This window comes from Chlamydotis macqueenii, chromosome 7 (assembly GCF_036417535.1).
Source record: "Chlamydotis macqueenii isolate bChlMac1 chromosome 7, bChlMac1.mat, whole genome shotgun sequence".
NCBI lineage: Eukaryota > Metazoa > Chordata > Aves > Otidiformes > Otididae > Chlamydotis > Chlamydotis macqueenii.
In genome coordinates, this window is record NC_141562.1 from 734,023 (window position 1) to 752,130 (window position 18,108).

Genomic DNA, 18,108 nt, shown 5'->3' on the forward strand with positions numbered 1-18,108 from the left:
AAGTTTAGTCACAGAACTGAGTTATGGATACTTCTTAATCATTTTATAGGACATAAAATAAATGTTATTTAGCCATTTCAGAAGAAAAGTTTGGAAAGTATTCATTCATTACTTCTGCAGCTTGTTATTATTAGCACAATTCTGATGAGATCTCAGGGTAGCCCTGGCAGTAACCTTTTAGAAGAGTGTGATAAAGCCAACCTCATAACTCTCCAAACAGAATAAAAATCCAATATATGGTTGCAGGGATTTCTAGACAAGGAGGAAAAACTCCTAACTTGAAAGTGCTTCAATAGAAGCTGTCCCTGTAAATAAGCTGTTTAGCCCTGTTTATAAGAGGAAATGGTGATCTAAAGAAGGCACCAGGACAGAGAATTCCAAACCAGTCTCCCTGCAGACTAAGCTAGAGAAATAGCACTCTTGTATGTTATGTGTCAGAGTGCAAATGTTCATGAAACAGAAGGTATTTCATCTAGAAAAATAAAGTTCTTTACTGGTTTTCCGCAGCGCCTGCCATTCTTCCTGTATGTGTGTCATCGATAAAACTGTTACAAGAGATGGAGTAGACTTTAATAGGGTGTATTTGAGTAAGCAATGCACTGTGGCAGGTGTGAAGTTGTTTCTGTTGTAATTAAAGCTTTTTCTTTCTTGCTCTGTAACTATGGACAAGTCATCTCACTTGAGTGTGTCTCTGTTCCTTGAGGAACACTACTGCTGCCTTAGTCTCTCTGTGTGAAAAAAAAAAAACCTGCTTAAGCTATCTCCTATTTTATACTCTGGAGAATTGAGTAATCTTAGGTGACAGGGAAATACTTTAATCTGTCTGTTACACTGACAGGCTGACTTGCTATTTTATCTCTGATGCTGTTATGATTACCTGTATCATTTCCTCTGAAGGTCATTGTTCTTCACCATCAGTTTGGCAGTATTCATCCAGGCCACCTTGATGTATACCTGTCTTATGACCATCCCCATCAGTCCTTGATCTTTCTTTCCATGCTAACAGTCTAGTTGTGAGATTGAAACTTTTGTTATTGCTAATCCCCAAATTGATTCAACAGCATTTTTTAAGGAGAAGACACAAAGACTTTTTTCTGTCTTGGTGTTTTATTACTTGTTAATATATGACAAAACAGATTTATTATGGAGCAGACAGGCAGCATTTAGCATTGCTAAACAGAAAAACACTTCTTAGTTTTGCCCTTTTATGCCCTGGTGAATAAAAAGCTCCTTTCGCTCAAGCTGTTTCTGGTATGGATTAACACCACAGCGAATATAAGTTTAGAACCTGCTAGGAACTTGTCTGGGCTAAGGGCAAAAGAAAGGAAGCGCTGACAGAACTAGAGTTGCACTTTTCAGCTCCTTACGGTCAACTTGCAAATAGAAAGGGCTGAGAGAAAGGGAAGGCCTTGGCACTGGGGATTTACAGCTCTTCTGTTTCGCCACTCCTTGGAACATTGACCTCAGTGTGGTACTCAGAGGAGTCTCCTGAAGGCATCCAAGGTATTGGGGTTCTGTTGAAGGAGGGTCTGTTGCTGAAATTTTGATTATATATCATGAGAGATTCTGGAAGCAAAGGGCAGATATCAAACTGGGGCACTTTGAAGGTCATCCGTTTGGCTGCTTTCTCATAACCCCCATAAGGCATGGCAGTCCTGGTATAGGGGAATACATGGCGTTAGGAAACAGAACATAGGTAAACAACAGGATTTAGAAAATAAATAATCAAAGTTATCAAGATTGTGAATTTTAACACTGCTGCAGTTGACTGGCCAACAGATCCTTCCCCAGAAAATATATGTATCCACTGCCTATGTACTGAAAAAAAAAATTAAAACAAACCCCTTTCTGTCTCTTCCTGTGCACTTCCTTCACCCCTGTTGCATCAATCTCACTCAAACTTTACACCTTTCGCATCTCTTGGTACCCCGTACATGCAGGAGGCAGAGTCTGCGTTATTGCAGGAATGAGTGGGATTTTGGGTTTGTCCTGGGTAGTGATGTCCTGAAGCTATGGAACTGGGTGGCAAAATTATATAGAGAGGTTATCAGAAAATTGTTGCTGCTCTAGAAATATTTTTAAAACTTTAGTTCTTATCAGAAGCAAGAAGATCCCGATTCTTATCTGAAGAACTTTGAAATATATGGCTTCTGATTTTAAGTATTTTTTCTGAACTCTTGAACTTTAAATGGCTGCAGTAATAAACAGTGGCAAGCTAAATCTCCCTGGTCAAATGGGGGGAGAAAGAAAGGGAAAAAGGATTAAAGTCCACTTATCCTGCTGCATAGGTTTTCTGTCCATAAGCTGAATTAAAATCTCTAGCTCTTAGTGTATCTTCTCTTTGTAGGCCTCCAAACGTTTCATCCACAGGAGACTGTGGTAAGCAAAATGGCATGCAACTGAAACTTACCTACATTGCACAAAACAGGAGGGCTTTGGCCAAGGTTATTGTGTTTTCTCATGCTGAATAAACTGAATTCAATATCCAAGAAGACTTACCGGTTAAAAGACTTGTAATGGGGAAAATCAGCTTTGGGACTATATGACAGTAAGTCAATGGTGAACTGACTTTTGTCCTCAGGGCTGATACCCATTGCTCGTTCCCAGGGGGAGATATAAGTTTTAAATACAGTGACTTTTTTCCCTCCTGACTTTCCATCTGTAAACAGAGGAAGGTAAAACACTCTAGTTAGATGGTACTTACTCTAAATACGTTGCCTCTCTATATTCTGCTATTGAAGTTGAGACACTAGCTTGGTTTCCAGATTCTCTAACTCCTAGATCAAGTCTGAGATTTTATGGTTAGATTTCTCTTTAAAAAGATGGTCATACACCACTTCCATCCTTATCCACAAAAGCAGGTGTACCGAAGTCTAAGAGCCACTTATCCAGGAATTTGCATTAGAGCATATATTTAAAAGCTAATCTTTCATTGTTCTCTCTGGTCACTCAAATAGAAACCTCTCCCCTCAAGAACCAATGTCCTTACCCTATCATCTCTGTAGCTACCTTGAGGGAAGCTTTATCCAAGGCAAAATGCTACCTAATTTCATAATTTACTTCTCTCTACCCTATCTTATCATATCAGACATAACCCCTGCACATAAACCTCTTCATCATCATCAGATGGAACAAACAAAGCCCGGAATGAAAACTCCAAAGTAGGCTCAAACTTTGAAGTTGGCTCTAACTGACCAAAAACCTTTAACCATTGTACTTCAGGGTCTTGGCAACCCACAACGATCTTTACTAACGTCTTCCTTAGTCTGTTCTTGAATATTCTAAAATTACCATCATGTCCCTTGTCTCAGTATTTTTATAAATTGGCGTCTTCTTTGTGATTACATGAACACGTTTGTATTTTCCCCCTCCTGAGCCAAGATGTCAGAAGCAAGTGTGGCTCAAACACCTCAGCATGGCTAAAAGCAGTTTGAAAATGTGATGGGGTGTCTCTCTGGAAGTTAAAATCCTGTCAGTTGCAGAGCTGCACTTTGCTGTTAAGTCAGATACTTGATGGCCAGAAATTTTAAGTTAACTTCTGGCCATTCCATTAAGCAAATAAGCTTAGACAAGGGTTTTCTGTGTTCCTCTTTTTTTTTTTCTTCTTTTTTTTTTTTCTTCCAATTTTGTATAATCCCACCTTGCTAATAAGAGCATTGGTTGTGTATTGATATGTAGCACACTTTTATGATCCTCATCCTTCACAAACCTTAAAACTCCTGAGCCATCACTTGCACTTAGCTTGATTAGGGCAGATGGGAATAGTAGGTTAATGGAGTTAAACATTCTGATCCTTTCATGGTGCTGCAGTTTGTGTAGGAAACATAAATTCTTATTAATTAAGTGGCAAAGAATAAACACTATTATCTGAAACTTTCTTCTTTATCAGACCTTCTTTCTTTGTTTTGCTTATGTTCTTCAAACCTTGCCAAATCCTGGGCTTTCCTGGTTTCAGAGAATTGCAGACATGTAAAAGAATCTCATTTTCATTCAAAAACTAAAAACAACTACTGCCCTCTTTCTGTGTGCAGGACTTAAATGAAGTAATTTAGAAGTCAATTGATTGCTCATGTTGAAAAATAAAAGCAGTTGAGATCCATCCCTGAAGTAAAAGCTGTGGGATTACATTAATTCTCCTTCTCCCTACACACAGAAATAGGATAACAATGGAGAAAAATCTCCTATAAGAAGAGAGTCTATGCAAATTTCCTTTTCACAGGGATACCCAGAAATGTAAAAGTTGATTTTGATATAAAATGAATATTCTTCCAGAATAAAAATGAAAAACCTTGGATTTTATAAGTCACTCATTTGGTCATTTATGACAGTGGTTCCTGGTTCCCAAGCAGATTAGCTTTTTGTTGTAAAATCTCATAGGGACTGTTAAAATAACAATTTCACCTGCTGATTTTCATACAAAGGATTTTATTCTAGAGGTTTCTGGCCAAACTAAACAGAGGATAAAATTAAGCAAGGACTAAATGTAATGAAAAACACTTTTACTCATAAAATATTGCTTCAGTAGACCAGTGGTGATTACCTGATAACTTTTTGAAATATTGCTATTCCTTTCTGAAGGAGATCATCCAAAAAATGCTGTTCATTTAGGTGGAAACTTTGATTTGAAATCAGGGCTGATAAATTCGAGGCTGATGTGTCAGGTCAGACTACTGAGCTAAAGAGCTAATACTACTATTTCCAGTAGCGGTCAGTGTGAAATCCTCGAAAGGAAAGGGTGTGCCATACTGGCATACTGCTGTATCAACCTTAGGAGCTCAGTAGTTAAGTTTCCCATAATTTCTTTGGTCTAGCCAAGGAATATTTTCTGCTTGCCTATGATCAACACAGAAGCATGCAAACAAAACTATCAAGCTAAAGGCAATTCAACTTTTCTAGACTTTGCGGTGGAACTTCGTTTGTAAGAATCCAGGTTTTATTCAAATCAATTTACTTGTCGCTAACAGTAAGGGAGGCACGAGCTCTGGTAGCTTTATCTATTTCCTGTTCTTGCAGAGAGATACTTGCCTTTCTCAGTACCATCAGCTCCTTCTCCACCACTTCCAGGCGATTCCCCAACACGCTCCCCTTCGCTGTCCCCGGGGCCTCCTTTGCTTCCAGGCCTAGGAGGAACAGCAGGATACTGCTGCTTACTGGAGCCGTGCTGCCCAGCGGTCACTCCTCCTACCATCCGCCCATGGGCATAGCCATGAGCATCTTCGCCGTAATGCCCTCCTGGTGGGATGTACTTCTGAAAGTGATCCTAGGGCAGGAGAAAAGAGAGTAGGAATCCCTGTTACAGGACATGGTCCATTCACATTTGCAGTGCTGAGTCCCAGAATGTGAACTCCTGAGACCCCGTGATCTGACCAGTTTTGTGTCTCAGTTACAAAACCAGTGGCAGAATTTCATGGGAGTTATTCTCTATGTTCAGTATAGGAGCAGTTGTAGAACAGCAGCAAGGGCAGTGGAAGCACACATTTTAATGGACATCTCATAGTCATTTTATATGATCAAGGTGAGAAGAGAGGGACCTGTGTATTGTCCCCAGCAGTGATCAGTAAGAAATACAGGAGGAAGGGAAAGGAAATAGAGCTTTTGCCAACACAGGTGAAGATCCAGAGAGAGATACATTGGCTAACCTGTGGGAAAGCAAGCTGGATAAGAAATAGGAAGTGTTTTCATGTCAAGGTTAAGGTAGCCCAGCAAAGTCAGCTTGATTACAGTGTGGGAGCTGAGTGTTACAGGGCACCAGAACAACAGGGTACCTGTGACAACATAAAAGCCTGTATGTCTGTTTTCTGTATATATGAAGGTCTGCATGGTGAGGGGTATTTACACATTGAGAAAGACTGAAGAAATAGCAGCCTGGTAAAAGATGAAGGACTTCCTGGAGACCACAAGAGGAAAATGAGAAAAAGGAAGAGTTTGTAGCAATATGTGCATTAATGGTTCAAATCTAACCAGCAAGAAGACAAGAAAGCAAGCTGGATCCATGAGTAAAATCAAGTTGTTCTTATTATCCAGGCCATCCACTCTCCCCAGTCCAGACTAGAAGGTAGAATCCCTGCAGTACATAGTGGAAGAGCAAACAGTCTGTGCAGGATTTATAGACCCTGTGGTGCCAGCCCAGGGTCCTGTCTTTGCACTCGGCAATTTTAATAAATACTTGTGTGGACAGAAACTGATACAATATGTTCAGAAAAATGTTTTAATTTATGGTCATAAGTGAGATCAAAGCTTGAACTCCTGTCAGATAGAAAAAAAAAAAGTATCTCTTTTGTATTTACAGCCCACACAGCTCTGTAATACAAATAACCTGAGTTATATATCACTTATGGTCTTTCCTGTTGGACTAGGGGATTGGCTGTAGATGTGCAAAGATGTAACAAATACAGCTGAAGTGAATGAATATGTGGGTCCTTATGCCACAGTTCTGCTTGTATAAATTCGTCTCAGGCAGTCAATGAAAGACAAGTGTGCCATCCTCAGGGCTGGCTCTCAAAGGGTTAAGGCTTTCTCCGGGCTCTTACACCTAGTACAGTTTAGCAAAAAGAAGCTTTCCAGGCTGTAAACAGGCTTCCAAGGCCAGCTGTTCGGTCAGCTAAAAATAGATGAGAAGTGAAAACCCCACAAGGCTCAAGGCAGAATTATCTAACCCTCTGCTCCCTGTGTCTCCAGCAACAGTGTCCAGGGTTTCACAGCAGGTCACCAGGCTGCAACCCAGGCAGGCAGCCAGCTGCAGGCTGAAGTGGCAGAGCTGGTGCCCCCAGGGCCTTTAGGGACTGTCTGTCCTTCTCCTAGCTGTAGGGAATTCCCTTTTTAGGAACAGAGGAGATAATGTTCCCCTGAATGTCAGGAAGCACTGAGAAGGGAGACGATTGTGAGCATTAGGCTGTACACAGGAGCTAGCAGGGCAATCTGTTCAATTACGCGTGGGAGTTATGTAGCTGTAAAAAGGCAAACTGAAAAAAAAATTATTTTTGAGGGCTTGGGGTCAGAATGAGGTTATTCTCAAAACCTTAATATATATGCAAGGTTAATGCTTCTACCGATTTGCTCAGTAATTTCAAAACAGGATTTGCATCTGTTTTCTTTCAAGTTTCACCCATTCTGTGTGCCCTTCCTGAGAATTAAACGCTTATTTCTCTTTTCCTCTGGTTGTTTACATGCACTCTCCTGGGGAAAAAAAAAATAATCACAAAACATCAGCATAACATGAGCTACAGTAAAAAGGACTGGTTTGATTTTGTGCACAGTGGTATTTGATGTGACCAGGAAGGGGCATCATTGTAATCTGCTGTTATTTTAAATTGCAGTATTATCACTAAGCAGGAGTGAAGCTTCTCCAAAACATAAGGTCTACCTCAGGAAAGCCACATCTAAATCTTATTTAGCTGCAAATTGAATTAGTTTGATTGGTCTCAAGCTAGTTCATGATTCTTCATGGACCCGCTGAGAAAACATCCTATGTTCAGCAGACATCTTCATTCAGATTGTATTTTCCATGCAATACCCCAGTGTACTCACCTGCTAGAATATAAACATGATTTTCTTTAGTTTTGAACACCACAATAGATTGTCTTAGCTCAAGTTAATAGCAGAATCTTCTTTTCCTATAACAGGAGGCAAAGCCAAATTCATCTTTCTGAAATCTTGAACCTCAATGAATTCCAATGAGCTCATTCCAAGAGAGCAGAGCTCAGGAACAGCAGCCTTAAGCAGGAGTCTCGACGTCGTCAAAGCTGGGTAGGTGCAACTTTGTCTTCGTTACTTACAACATGCCTCTGGTCAGAGTGTTCAGGGTGAAATGCAGCTTTCCCTTGAGGGGAATGCATGTCTTAGGCCATCGCTAACAGGATGTGGAGCTTTTATGTATATGCATGTTCACATCACAAAGCTGACCTCTCGTTTAGCATTGATTTACCCTGTGGTGGAAGTCCCAGGAGAGAAGCCAAGGAGTGTCAACTGAGAAGGCTGATAACCTTCTCCTGTTGGCTCTGGGGTCAGATCACACAGTCCCGGCGTGGTAGGGTCTGCCCTGTCTGTGCATTGCTTGAAGTAGTGAATGTTACCAGTCCCTGGGTGTCCCTAAATCCAGTCTAACAAGAGAACAATTGTGGCAAGTTCATGTGATGTGTAGTCCCCTGGGTGGCTAAACAAATTGGGCTCATGTCTTTGAAGTCCTTAGTGCTAGCAAGAGTCTGATCCTGCAGGCTGAGTGCCTAGATGGATGAATTCTGAATTCTCTAGAGCTACTGCATGTGTCTCATGAAAAATAGATAATGAAAGATGATCCAACTAATGGAGCTGAGATCTCTAAGTATCTCAAGGCCCTAACGTCACTGCAGGCAGTCCCCAGGAGGAGACACTGTGTGCTTCCCATCAACTCCTTGCTGTGCCCTAAAGAAGAATGATTGAGGCCACCAAATGTGTTTCTATTTCCACCTCGGTGATAAAGAGCTTCCCAAAGGTTTGATGCCTATGTGGTTACTAACACTTCTGAAGTTACTGTGACGGCATCCTCTCAGTTGCAGCCACTCAAATGCTCCTTAATGGTGGGATGAGAGATTTAAAATTCAGACACTTGGAGAGTCTCATAGACAGCCTGCTGTTTTTATCAAAGTGTATGCCTCTGTCCTTAATTTGGAGTTGCATAGCCTTAAACCTATGATTCACTTTTAAAAGAAAAGGATGAAAATAAAAAGTAACCTCAGCTGTTAAAGTATCTTAAGCTATTTTTTTTTTAAACGTGCCCCCTCCAAGAGGCACAGTTCAGTGGATTGTGCTCCTGCTTTCTGTTTCCAAGTCTACTTCTGACTTGCTTGCAAATTATTTCTCACTTCTATGCCTGAATTTACCCATCTAAGTAATGGGAACTTTAATCTAATACTACCTCAAATTATTTATATCTTATTTATTTATTTTATATAATCCTTGACACATTTTCTTTGTGGGTTTCAGAATTTCAGTCCAAAGTTTTCTCACAGTGCTCCAGCAAACTGCTATGGAAAATAAAAGGCTCTTCCTCTCTGTCATTCTGCTGTTTCCACAACAGTAAATTCTTGAGTGAGAAGGCATCAGATTTCATGTTCATTCTTCTACAGCTTTTGGTATAGTTGAGACGTCTAGGTCTTCTGCACCAATCCAACTGTAGCACAGCAAGGCTCATTTTGTTAGAAAAGTTACATCTCAGCTGGCTCTCTCCACTTAAGTCATAACCTGAGACCGTCTCATATCTCAAATTGTAGTTAACCTGTAATGTTTGTTCAAGAGGTTTAATATTCCCTGCAGAACAGACTTCGTACAAAGAATGTGTTACCTAACATTTTCCCTATCACTCTACCTCCAGTGATCTTGGTTGACATTCTTCTAAGTATATTAAGGGGCAAACAGAGTCATCAGTGCACACTTGTGCATTAAACCAAGTAGCTGCATGATAACATCTCTGTTCCTTTGTTCTTACGCTTTCCTTCACATGCTTTTCCTATCATGTCTGGCTACTTAACATGTAAGATCTCTGAGGCGGGTTGTTTTTGTACTTGTGTCTGCTGTAAGGCACCACTTTTGGCATTGTAACATAACCACTTCCATTTTCTTCCTGCAACACCTGCTTGCTCCTCTGAGTTCTTGTTCAGCAGCAAAAGGAATTCGGGGTAACTCCTGCCATTACCTAGAAGAATAGTAATCCAATTTTTAATCCTTTTTCATTTCCTATGTTTTGTTTCACATTTGGTGGCTTAGCTTATCTGAAGATACCTCTTGACCTGAAGTCCATCAGAAATTACTTGCCAACACATGTTCATCTTGTTTTCATATAAGCATTGCCAAGACGTGGAAACTACATTTATTTTAACTTGTGGGTGAGTCTGAGAAAGTATCAAGGTGGATTTTTTTGTTTGTGAGTCTGGAGTCTTTTGATGTACTACTTCTGGTAATTGTCCACTCAGATATTGGTTATTCCACCTTCCTAATGGTTTTAATTTCAGATCTGGTAGGTAAAGCAAAAAGGGGGCGGGGGAGGGGGCAGAAAAGACACTAATCAAGTCTTTCTATCAACTGCCTCCTGCATGTAACTCAATTCAGGCCACAGGTTTTAACTAGCACTAAGACTTTTTAAGGATCCTTACTGGAAGTAAAACAGCATAACAGCAACACTTAAAAAACATAACTGTAGGTTTTTTTTTCAGTTTCTACTTGATGATAGCAAGGAGGTCTTACACAGAGGTTCACAAAGCAGAAGTAGAACCTTAAGGGGACTTAGAGCAATAATGAGTGGGGCTGTAAGATAAAGAAACATAGCTTCACATGATCTTCGTGTATTTGATGTCAAACAAATTTACCATTGTGAAGTGGAGAAAAGGTCTGTGTACTGCTGCTCTATTAATTGCTGAACAGTGAAGTGGGATTTAGGAGACCCAGAGATAAGACTGAGATTCTCTCTATGATTTTGAGTGATTCCTTAACCTACTCCATGGTTCAATTTCACTGTTAAAAAGTAAACGTAGTCATTTCCTTCATGCTATAGTTGATCTAACGCTACAATTAAAGAGCACATAGCAAGGTAGGATTTCATCATAGCCTTTAGTCAGTAATAAATTGCATCTTGCAGCTCCATAGTGAGGTTGATAATATCCTTTGAGACATGGAAAGAACTACAGTTCCTGCAACAGGGTGGAACAGCCTGGAGTGAGGAAAAGAAATCCTTCTGGTTTACTAGACAGGGCTCAGCAAAGCCCAGCTTCTTCAGCACAGCACCAAACAGGGAGGATGTCACATGAACTCTCCCAGTTTGGCAAGATATCAATGTGCTAAAAGTGTCAAACTCAGCCCTCCCTAAAAACATCCCCTTGTACTGTATATTTACAAGAGAAGAGGGTCACAGTATTGAAAATAGCAATACAGTAGGTAGTGCATTTCCTGGTGCTCCTATGGGAATGGTCAGTCCTTTTGACTCTGGGTTTAGCTACTCTTTGCCTTTAACTGGATGGGTGGAACCACAGCAGTGATAGAGTGGCAGGTTCTCTCTTTTGCATGGAGCTGTCTGATGTTCATGCACACACAATATATATGTTTTCTGCGCTAAAAGTAAGGAGAGTGATCTGATTGTCCAGTATGGTTGTTTGGGTGGAGGAGAAGAAGGAGGAGAGAAGCAGGAGGGTAGATCAATGACACATGACTGCTGAGATCTTCTCCCTTGTGTGGAAGGTTTATGGCTACAGCACAGGCTATTCTGGGACCCCTTATATGGTTTGGATTTATTTTTAATAACCTTTCCCTTTGTGTGTTTTATATTACATTACCTTCTTGTTAAACTTTTTTTTTGGGGGAAAGAAACAATCTGTACTCCCATCTCAGACCTTTCTTGCTCTGCTTTGCTAAGTGTGTCCTGAGAATATTCGATGACAGTTAAGAAATCTATTATCTAAAAGCAGAAAACACACCATCAGCTTTAAATCCCTTCACTGTCCCACAGTGTTAAAGCACAAGGACTTCTTTGGGATGGGGAACAAAGGACAAGAAAATTAACTGGGAGGAGGAAGTAACTGGAGGTAGCAGTAGGAATTCTTTACTCTGCCATTATCTTCCTCCCACAGTTCCCTTTTGTTTAAGCCTTCTTTTTTGCATCTACGTGTAAGCAGAGCTGGGAGCAAGAAAGGAAAGGAAAAGAAACCTAATAAAATATTGCAATCAAAAGGGCTTTTTGATTGAAGTTATTTGATGCTAAGGTCAGGCACTGTCCTGATGATTTGGAAGAGAACAGTGAAGCCAGAGATCTGTTGCCTTTATCTGTCCAAGAGCAACCACTGCTCTGAGAGGATGGCTTCATTGCTGCGATTGCTCAGCTTTTCTTCTCACTGCTCTGACTGCCAGCAAAGGTGCTAATTCATGCTGGCTGTGGTGATGAGAATAGTTATCCACGGAGGCAGCGGATGCAGCCTGGCAGAGTCCTTCCACAGTGTGCAGGGCAGCCAGCAAATGGTAACAATCATGTTTGTGATCCTGCTAAGCTGGCCCTGAGAGAGGGCTCTAGGGCAGTCTGAAGTCTTCCTACACTGACCAATGGAAATTCATTATCTGTACCATGAATGTGGACAAAAGATAGCCCTGAAAGTGAATCATGGAGGATTTTAAAGCAGAGTACCAGCTACTGTTTGGAGACCATGCCTTTGTTCTCATATAGCAAAGCCATGAAGAAAGTCCTAGGCATGTTAGTGTCTTATCTAACCCCCAAATATGTTTCTCTGCAGCACTGTATCTTACAGTCCTGCTCCAAGAGCAGGGATGTTCTTACAGAATAGAGGGAGAGATTCATTACAGAAGGGGTGAATGTCAGGCGTGGATGAATGAACAAGTAGGAAAAACAGCTAATAAAAAATAAGCAATTGTCATCAGCCTTTGTAATGTCAGTCTTGGAGGGACTCTGTGTGTGTCCAGTTTTGAGGCAGTTTGTCACAACTCATTCGCTTTGTGTTTCTCTGATTGGACACCCTTAAGTGACACCCTCAAATTTTTAAAAGTTTGGAGTTCGGCCTTTTTATTCTCTCACCTTACTATTTTCTCCTCACTGCAACAGATTCTGACAGATTAACTTGGCCCTCATATGTTTTAGGAGCCATGAGATTGCTGAGTATTTGTAAAAACAGCTTGCATTTCTGTAGGATTTTCATCTGAAAAGTCCAAAGTTCAACACACCATTCATTCTTACATCCTTTCTAGGAGATAACTCACTGAAGAGATGAACTACCTAAAGCACAAAGAGATGAAGAAACTGCCCAAAGTCTAACAACACCAGATATGCTTGCTGTATCTCTGGTCTGTCATCCCTGAGCTGTAATCTGACCTACTATTGTAATTTTAATGACTTATTTTTTTTTCAGGCATCTTTCCACATCCTGCTTTCCAAATTGTCATTTTGAAGTGAACTAGAAAGATTTACTTATTGCTGCTTTTGAAAACATCAGAGGACTAAAAAATAGAGTGTTTTTGTTTGGCAGAACATTTTCTTCATCTTGACTTTTATTATTTTGCCTGAGTTTCCTTAGACTGGAAAATAGATGCCATAAAGAGATAAAATGACACTAAATAAATTTTAAAGAAGATCAGAAGAGGAGATGCTGCATCAAAATCCATGTGAACCTGAAACATTTTCTATTTATTTTACTGAACTGCTGACAATCATGTGGAAGGAGAGTTTCATTTGTAAAAGTTTAAGTATCTTCAGAAGACTTTACACTGGCAACTAACTGTTGAGAGAAGTTCAAAGATTAAATAACAGTACTAACTCACAGGAAAGAGGAAAAAAAAGTCTGAATTTATACACCATATCTGATAGGAAAATACAAGAAGAAAAACATAGCTTCTAGCAAATAAACTGAAGATATTGCAGTGTCAGGTTAGAGTTTTCTGTCTGAATTGTCATTTATGGTATTTCTTGCAGAAAAGAGCAGAGGACTCTGCCCAGCAGGAAGCATAGAAGTGTATCCTGGGGTAAAAATAGAACCGCACCTACTGGAGCTGAAGTCAGACTTGGATGGATCATTTCCATCTTGCAAAGAAGAAACGGAATGCCTACAAAAACAATTAGTCTTGCTCTGTGCAGGTCTGCACACCTTCCAAACATGCAGTCCTTCCTTGTCACTCAGTGCCGAATTTTCTCATGCTTCTGCATGTGTGATACCAAGTATTTGGCAAAAGAAACTAATGCTGCTGCTGAAAGGAAATAAAACTTGTTTATACAATTTTAGCTTTTTCCTGCACTTCTTTTCCAGTAGATCCGCCCCCCCCCCCCCCCCCCCCCCCCCAGCCCATGCACATAGAGACAGAGAGCTTGGGCACACTCCTTTCCTGTTTCCCCTGGGTGTATGGAGCAGCTTTTTAGTTTTTATCTCCAACCTACCACAGAATTGTCAGTGAAGGCATCGGGGTTATTCTCATAAATGAACTTCTCCACCCTCAGCTGACGTAGTTTGAACATCTTGGATCCTTTGTTAGTGAGAAGAGAAAGCTCTTCTAGCATCACATCTCTGGGGATGCTGATCTTCTTCCCCAGGTTCAGCTTGGACACCTCTTGTGGCATGACTACAAAATATATGAAATAGGATGCTTTAGGGAGTGCTCTGGTCCGAGTCTCTTGTCCATTGCTTCCCAGCATAGTAGTGACTTCAAAGCAGCCAAATTGTCTTCTAAATTAAGCTTTTAGGAAATAACCTCTGCGCCAAATTTTTACATTGATTATACTTTGGATATAGATGGGTGGAATTTACTCTGGATTTCAAGCAAAGCAAATCTGCACAAAGAAGTGAGTCAGGGTGGAGCCTGATGCATGTCCCACATCTGAAGCTCCCAAGACAGTGCAGCAGAGTTCCTTAGTGCTGCCTCAAAATGCGCCACTGCCTTGTCTGGTTACTGCCCTGCACTCGCCTCCCCTCCCCTGGAATGAGATGAACGGCAGTCAGCTCTTCGGATTGGGCTGACGTATAATAAATAAAGACAACTCTGGCATGCTTTGGTTTAAACATTAGCCTGAAACCATGACAAGATTTAATGTTATATATCTTTTGGGGATTTTTTGTTTTAAGGAGCATTTTTAAAGGGAAAACTAGTTGGAGTTCTCTTCAAGTCTTAATACACTGCTTACTCGACAAGTCCTTTTCCATTTAGTTTGGTACCACCAATTCTCTATCAAAGCAATGGATTCAAAACTTTTAGTGTAAAAATCTTGAAGAAATGCAATTTAAGCTTTTCATTCAGAAACAAGCAACTTTTCTTAGGTTTTCTTTTTTCTGTATTAAGCAAAGTTAAGACCACTTATCCACTTCTACATCTCATTTACAACAGAGAATGAATCTCCATCCTTAAACTAGTATAAAATTGGTACAAGCCTGTTCATTTTATTAGACATTGTCTGAAGGAATTATTATTATTTAGCAAGCCAGTTTTATATAGCACTATTTTATAGCACAGGAGGAAATGACCTTTAACTGAAAACTGGATTTTTACTTACTTGTTTACCTGAATAAAGGATTAGGGACAAACAAAAAAATATACCTGTACCTTAGCAAAGAAATTTCTACAGCCCTTTTTTGGGGCTGAAGAAAGGGACAGCACTGAATTACTACTTTTCAAAAAAAACTTTCTGCTTCTAAAAACCTTCCTCATACTGTCAAAAGTAAAGAGAAGATAAGGATATCACAGTTAATTGAAAGCCACCCTACCCAATACACAGGTATTCTGTAGAAAGAAAAGTGTCCCAAGTTTTATTATTCCTGCTGTATTACCCCCGTAAGACACTTTGATTTTTTCAACTAATGAGTGCTAGAATCAAATGAATTATCCCACATAGAGGAAAAACAAATTAGAGACAAAGATTATAAGAGAGAGAACAACATACAATATAACTAGGCACTGCAATATTGATACCCATAATCATGTTCTCTTCCATTCACACTGGTATGCATCCAAATCAATGCTACAGGAGAATTTGGGTTTCCAAATTGTAATCTAGGTCAACATTTGACCTGAGTGTGTGTGCAATGCTTTCGAACAGTAAATTAGAAAATGTGATTTGGTTGAAGGCTGAGCTTTAGCAGTATTTGTGGCTCTGCCTCCTGCATATCTTGCTCTGGGAGTTCAGTTAGGCAGGGTGTGAATTTTTAAAGGCTGAAATTCAGGTTGAAATCCAAACAATTCTCGTGTGCAGTTTTGCATATCTTACCTTCGTGTGTCAGCTTCCCAATGAGTTTAGTGGACTTTTTCCTTTTAACAGGAGCAGGAGTCCCTGCAAGGGGCATTCCCACAAAGAGTTCTCTGCTTTGCTCTAAACACACAAGGAAATGGAGAATGAAACACTGGAAAGGTCTTTCTTGCCTCTCTTTTAGTTGTCATCTACAGTTAAGAGACACACAGCCTTCACTTCACACACAGGTTCTTTTCTATCCCTTCCACATGAAGGAGCTAGTGAATAGTATCATCCTATACAGAACATCATCAGCAGGCCATGGTGATGTTCTCTGGAGACTTAGCATCATGACACAAAATATGGCAGCACATCACAGCAGAAGCATTGCCAAGGTGCCATATAGCATTGCCATCCAAAACAGGCATAAAATTGCAACATGGCAATCTCTCAGCACCCGCATGTGCCACAGTGGTACTCTGTTATCATCCTGTGCCGCAGTAACAGAATGTCAGTTTGAAAACTTGCTCTATTATACCATATTATAATACCATGGAGTTATCATTAGATGGTAATAGATAATTTTGTATAAAGATTTTGAGTCTGTCCATGAGTTATTTGGGAGCATTTTGAGTAATGTGCAAGTTTGATTTGGATATTTAAATAGTCCTATTAGAATACGTATTTAGAAAACCACTAGACTGCAAGTTCTGAAAAAAAAAAAAGAAACAACACAAAACCCTAAATAATTCTATCTTTTATGACAGCTACTTTTTGTTACAGAAGAGCTGGAGAGAGAAGACACAGGCAAACTTGTTAAAGGAAAAGTTGTTTGCCCAAGTTGTTTGAAGACACTTGCACCTGTATCTTATGTATTCATCTTATCGCACATCATTTTGGAGGGGGGAGAAGGGGAAAAGGGAGATTTCTTCTGATACAGTGTTCCCCATCTCTGTCTCCAGATAGGATAAGAGATCTGTACTACAAAGTCAGGGAAAATTGGAAGAAATCTCAGTCATTCCACTTCAGGCACCTTCTCAGAGTCCTTCTTGGGTGTAATCACACATAATGTAAGCACTTCAGCACTGTCCATGCCCAAACAACAGCATATAGGGGCACAGATCCTCACCTAATACAATACAATACAAATAAAAATGAGCAGAGACTCATTGGCTTCAGCAATAGCAGACAATAACTAACGATCTCTGTCCTTGTGCTTCATTGCACTTTAGTTGCTTAAAATTTCAGAACTGAAGACATTGAACTATGGGTTATATTTTGAAACTAGCAAGCAAACAGGTGGCTCTAGGAGTTTGTACACTGCTCTTACTGTGATCAAGAGATTTTTATCTCTTATGTATTTTGCAGTTTTATTCCACTATTGCTCCTTTTGCAACGTGATTTTCATGGGATGAGGTGATGATAACTGCTAAAAGAAGCCCAGCCACAGCAAACCAGCTCAAATCACGTTGGCAGATACTCTCTTGGATTAGTTTTTCTTTCAGATTACCAAGCTTTTCTTTTTACTGAGATGCTGCCCATGTAGTTCACATCATAAAAGAGCCCATCCTGGTGTATTCCCAAAGCAAGCGTGAGCAGGTGCAGCTATAAAGCACGCACTGCACATTCTCCTCAAGTAGCCGGACATCTGCTTGGCTATATAAAAGAAGCAGGCCCTGCTTGACAGAAAAGGGGCAATGCTGCCAGGAGGCGGGGGGGGGTGGGAGGTTATGGCCCATCTGAAGGGTCATGAGGCTGGCAGAACACAAGGAAATCATCTATATGCCCCAAACGTGGACTCCCTGGGACAAGGCACAAAGGGCTGGCCCTAGTGGGAAAATGTGCTCCTCTAGCACAGCCATTTCCAAGGAGCAGCGAGGGCAAGTCCATCCCATTCTGCTGTCCTCCTTTACTTATCCAGCACTATTGGGGAGTGGAAAACCTGCTGCATGCAATTGGTCTAGTGTAAGGAAAGGGGCAGCAGTCTTTCACTATGGACAGGGTCCAGAGCTACACTAGGACTACTGTTATTTCAGCCACTCCACCATGGAAAGGCTGCTGGAGCCTCAGTCCCCATCCTCCCCAGTATCCTGTAGGTAAAGGCAAAGCTGCAATTATCCTTTTCTCCCCTGAGCTCTATCCTTTGGTGTAATTCCTCTGTCTTTTTCTGCATCAGTCTTTGCAGCAGTCATTTCCCTGGTTTTGCTGCAAACCAAACCAGTCTTTACCCTCTCCAGCACCTGCTCTGAACTATTTTGCTGCCCAGTCAACTCACCTCAGGCTTGCAGTGCCAGCTCACGCACCTGCCCCAGAGCTCGGCAGCGGGCTGCTTCCTCCCAACCCGTCTCTGGGTGCTGCTGGGGGGACTTGTCCAGCCGCCCCGCTCACCCAGGGTGCCTGGGCGCAGGCAAGCTCTGCCCAGCACAAAGTGC

The 18,108-nt window shown here is 40.9% G+C and overlaps 1 protein-coding gene across 2 annotated transcripts; it reads right to left on the reverse strand.

The window, feature by feature from the left end:
* Positions 1 to 1,088: 1,088 nt before the first annotated feature.
* MYOZ1 (myozenin 1) lies at positions 1,089 to 18,108 on the reverse strand. Of its 2 annotated transcripts, XM_086752635.1 has the most exons (6): positions 17,952 to 18,108; positions 15,716 to 15,817; positions 13,898 to 14,079; positions 5,026 to 5,260; positions 2,500 to 2,659; positions 1,089 to 1,655 (listed from the first exon to the last, which is right to left on the reverse strand). In XM_086752635.1, exons 2-6 carry the CDS (start codon positions 15,789 to 15,791, stop codon positions 1,424 to 1,426), a joined length of 885 nt encoding a protein of 294 aa, XP_086608761.1. In that variant the 5' UTR covers positions 15,792 to 15,817; positions 17,952 to 18,108; the 3' UTR covers positions 1,089 to 1,423. The 2 variants fall into 2 exon arrangements, with proteins under 2 accessions (XP_086608761.1, XP_010113750.1); XM_010115448.2 differs by lacking the exon at positions 15,716 to 15,817 and having other exon boundaries at positions 17,952 to 18,107.

Excerpts from the sequence above, each read along its gene's own strand:
- MYOZ1 (XM_086752635.1), bottom strand. The coding sequence starts at position 15,791 with ATGCCCCTTGCAGGGACTCCTGCTCCTGTTAAAAGGAAAAAGTCCACT. Across the intron at positions 14,080-15,715 it reads TGGGAAGCTGACACACGAAG|TCATGCCACAAGAGGTGTCC; the intron begins GTAAGATATGCA and ends TATATTTTGTAG. Across the intron at positions 5,261-13,897 it reads CCTTCACTGACAATTCTGTG|GATCACTTTCAGAAGTACAT; the intron begins GTAGGTTGGAGA and ends CTCCTGCCCTAG.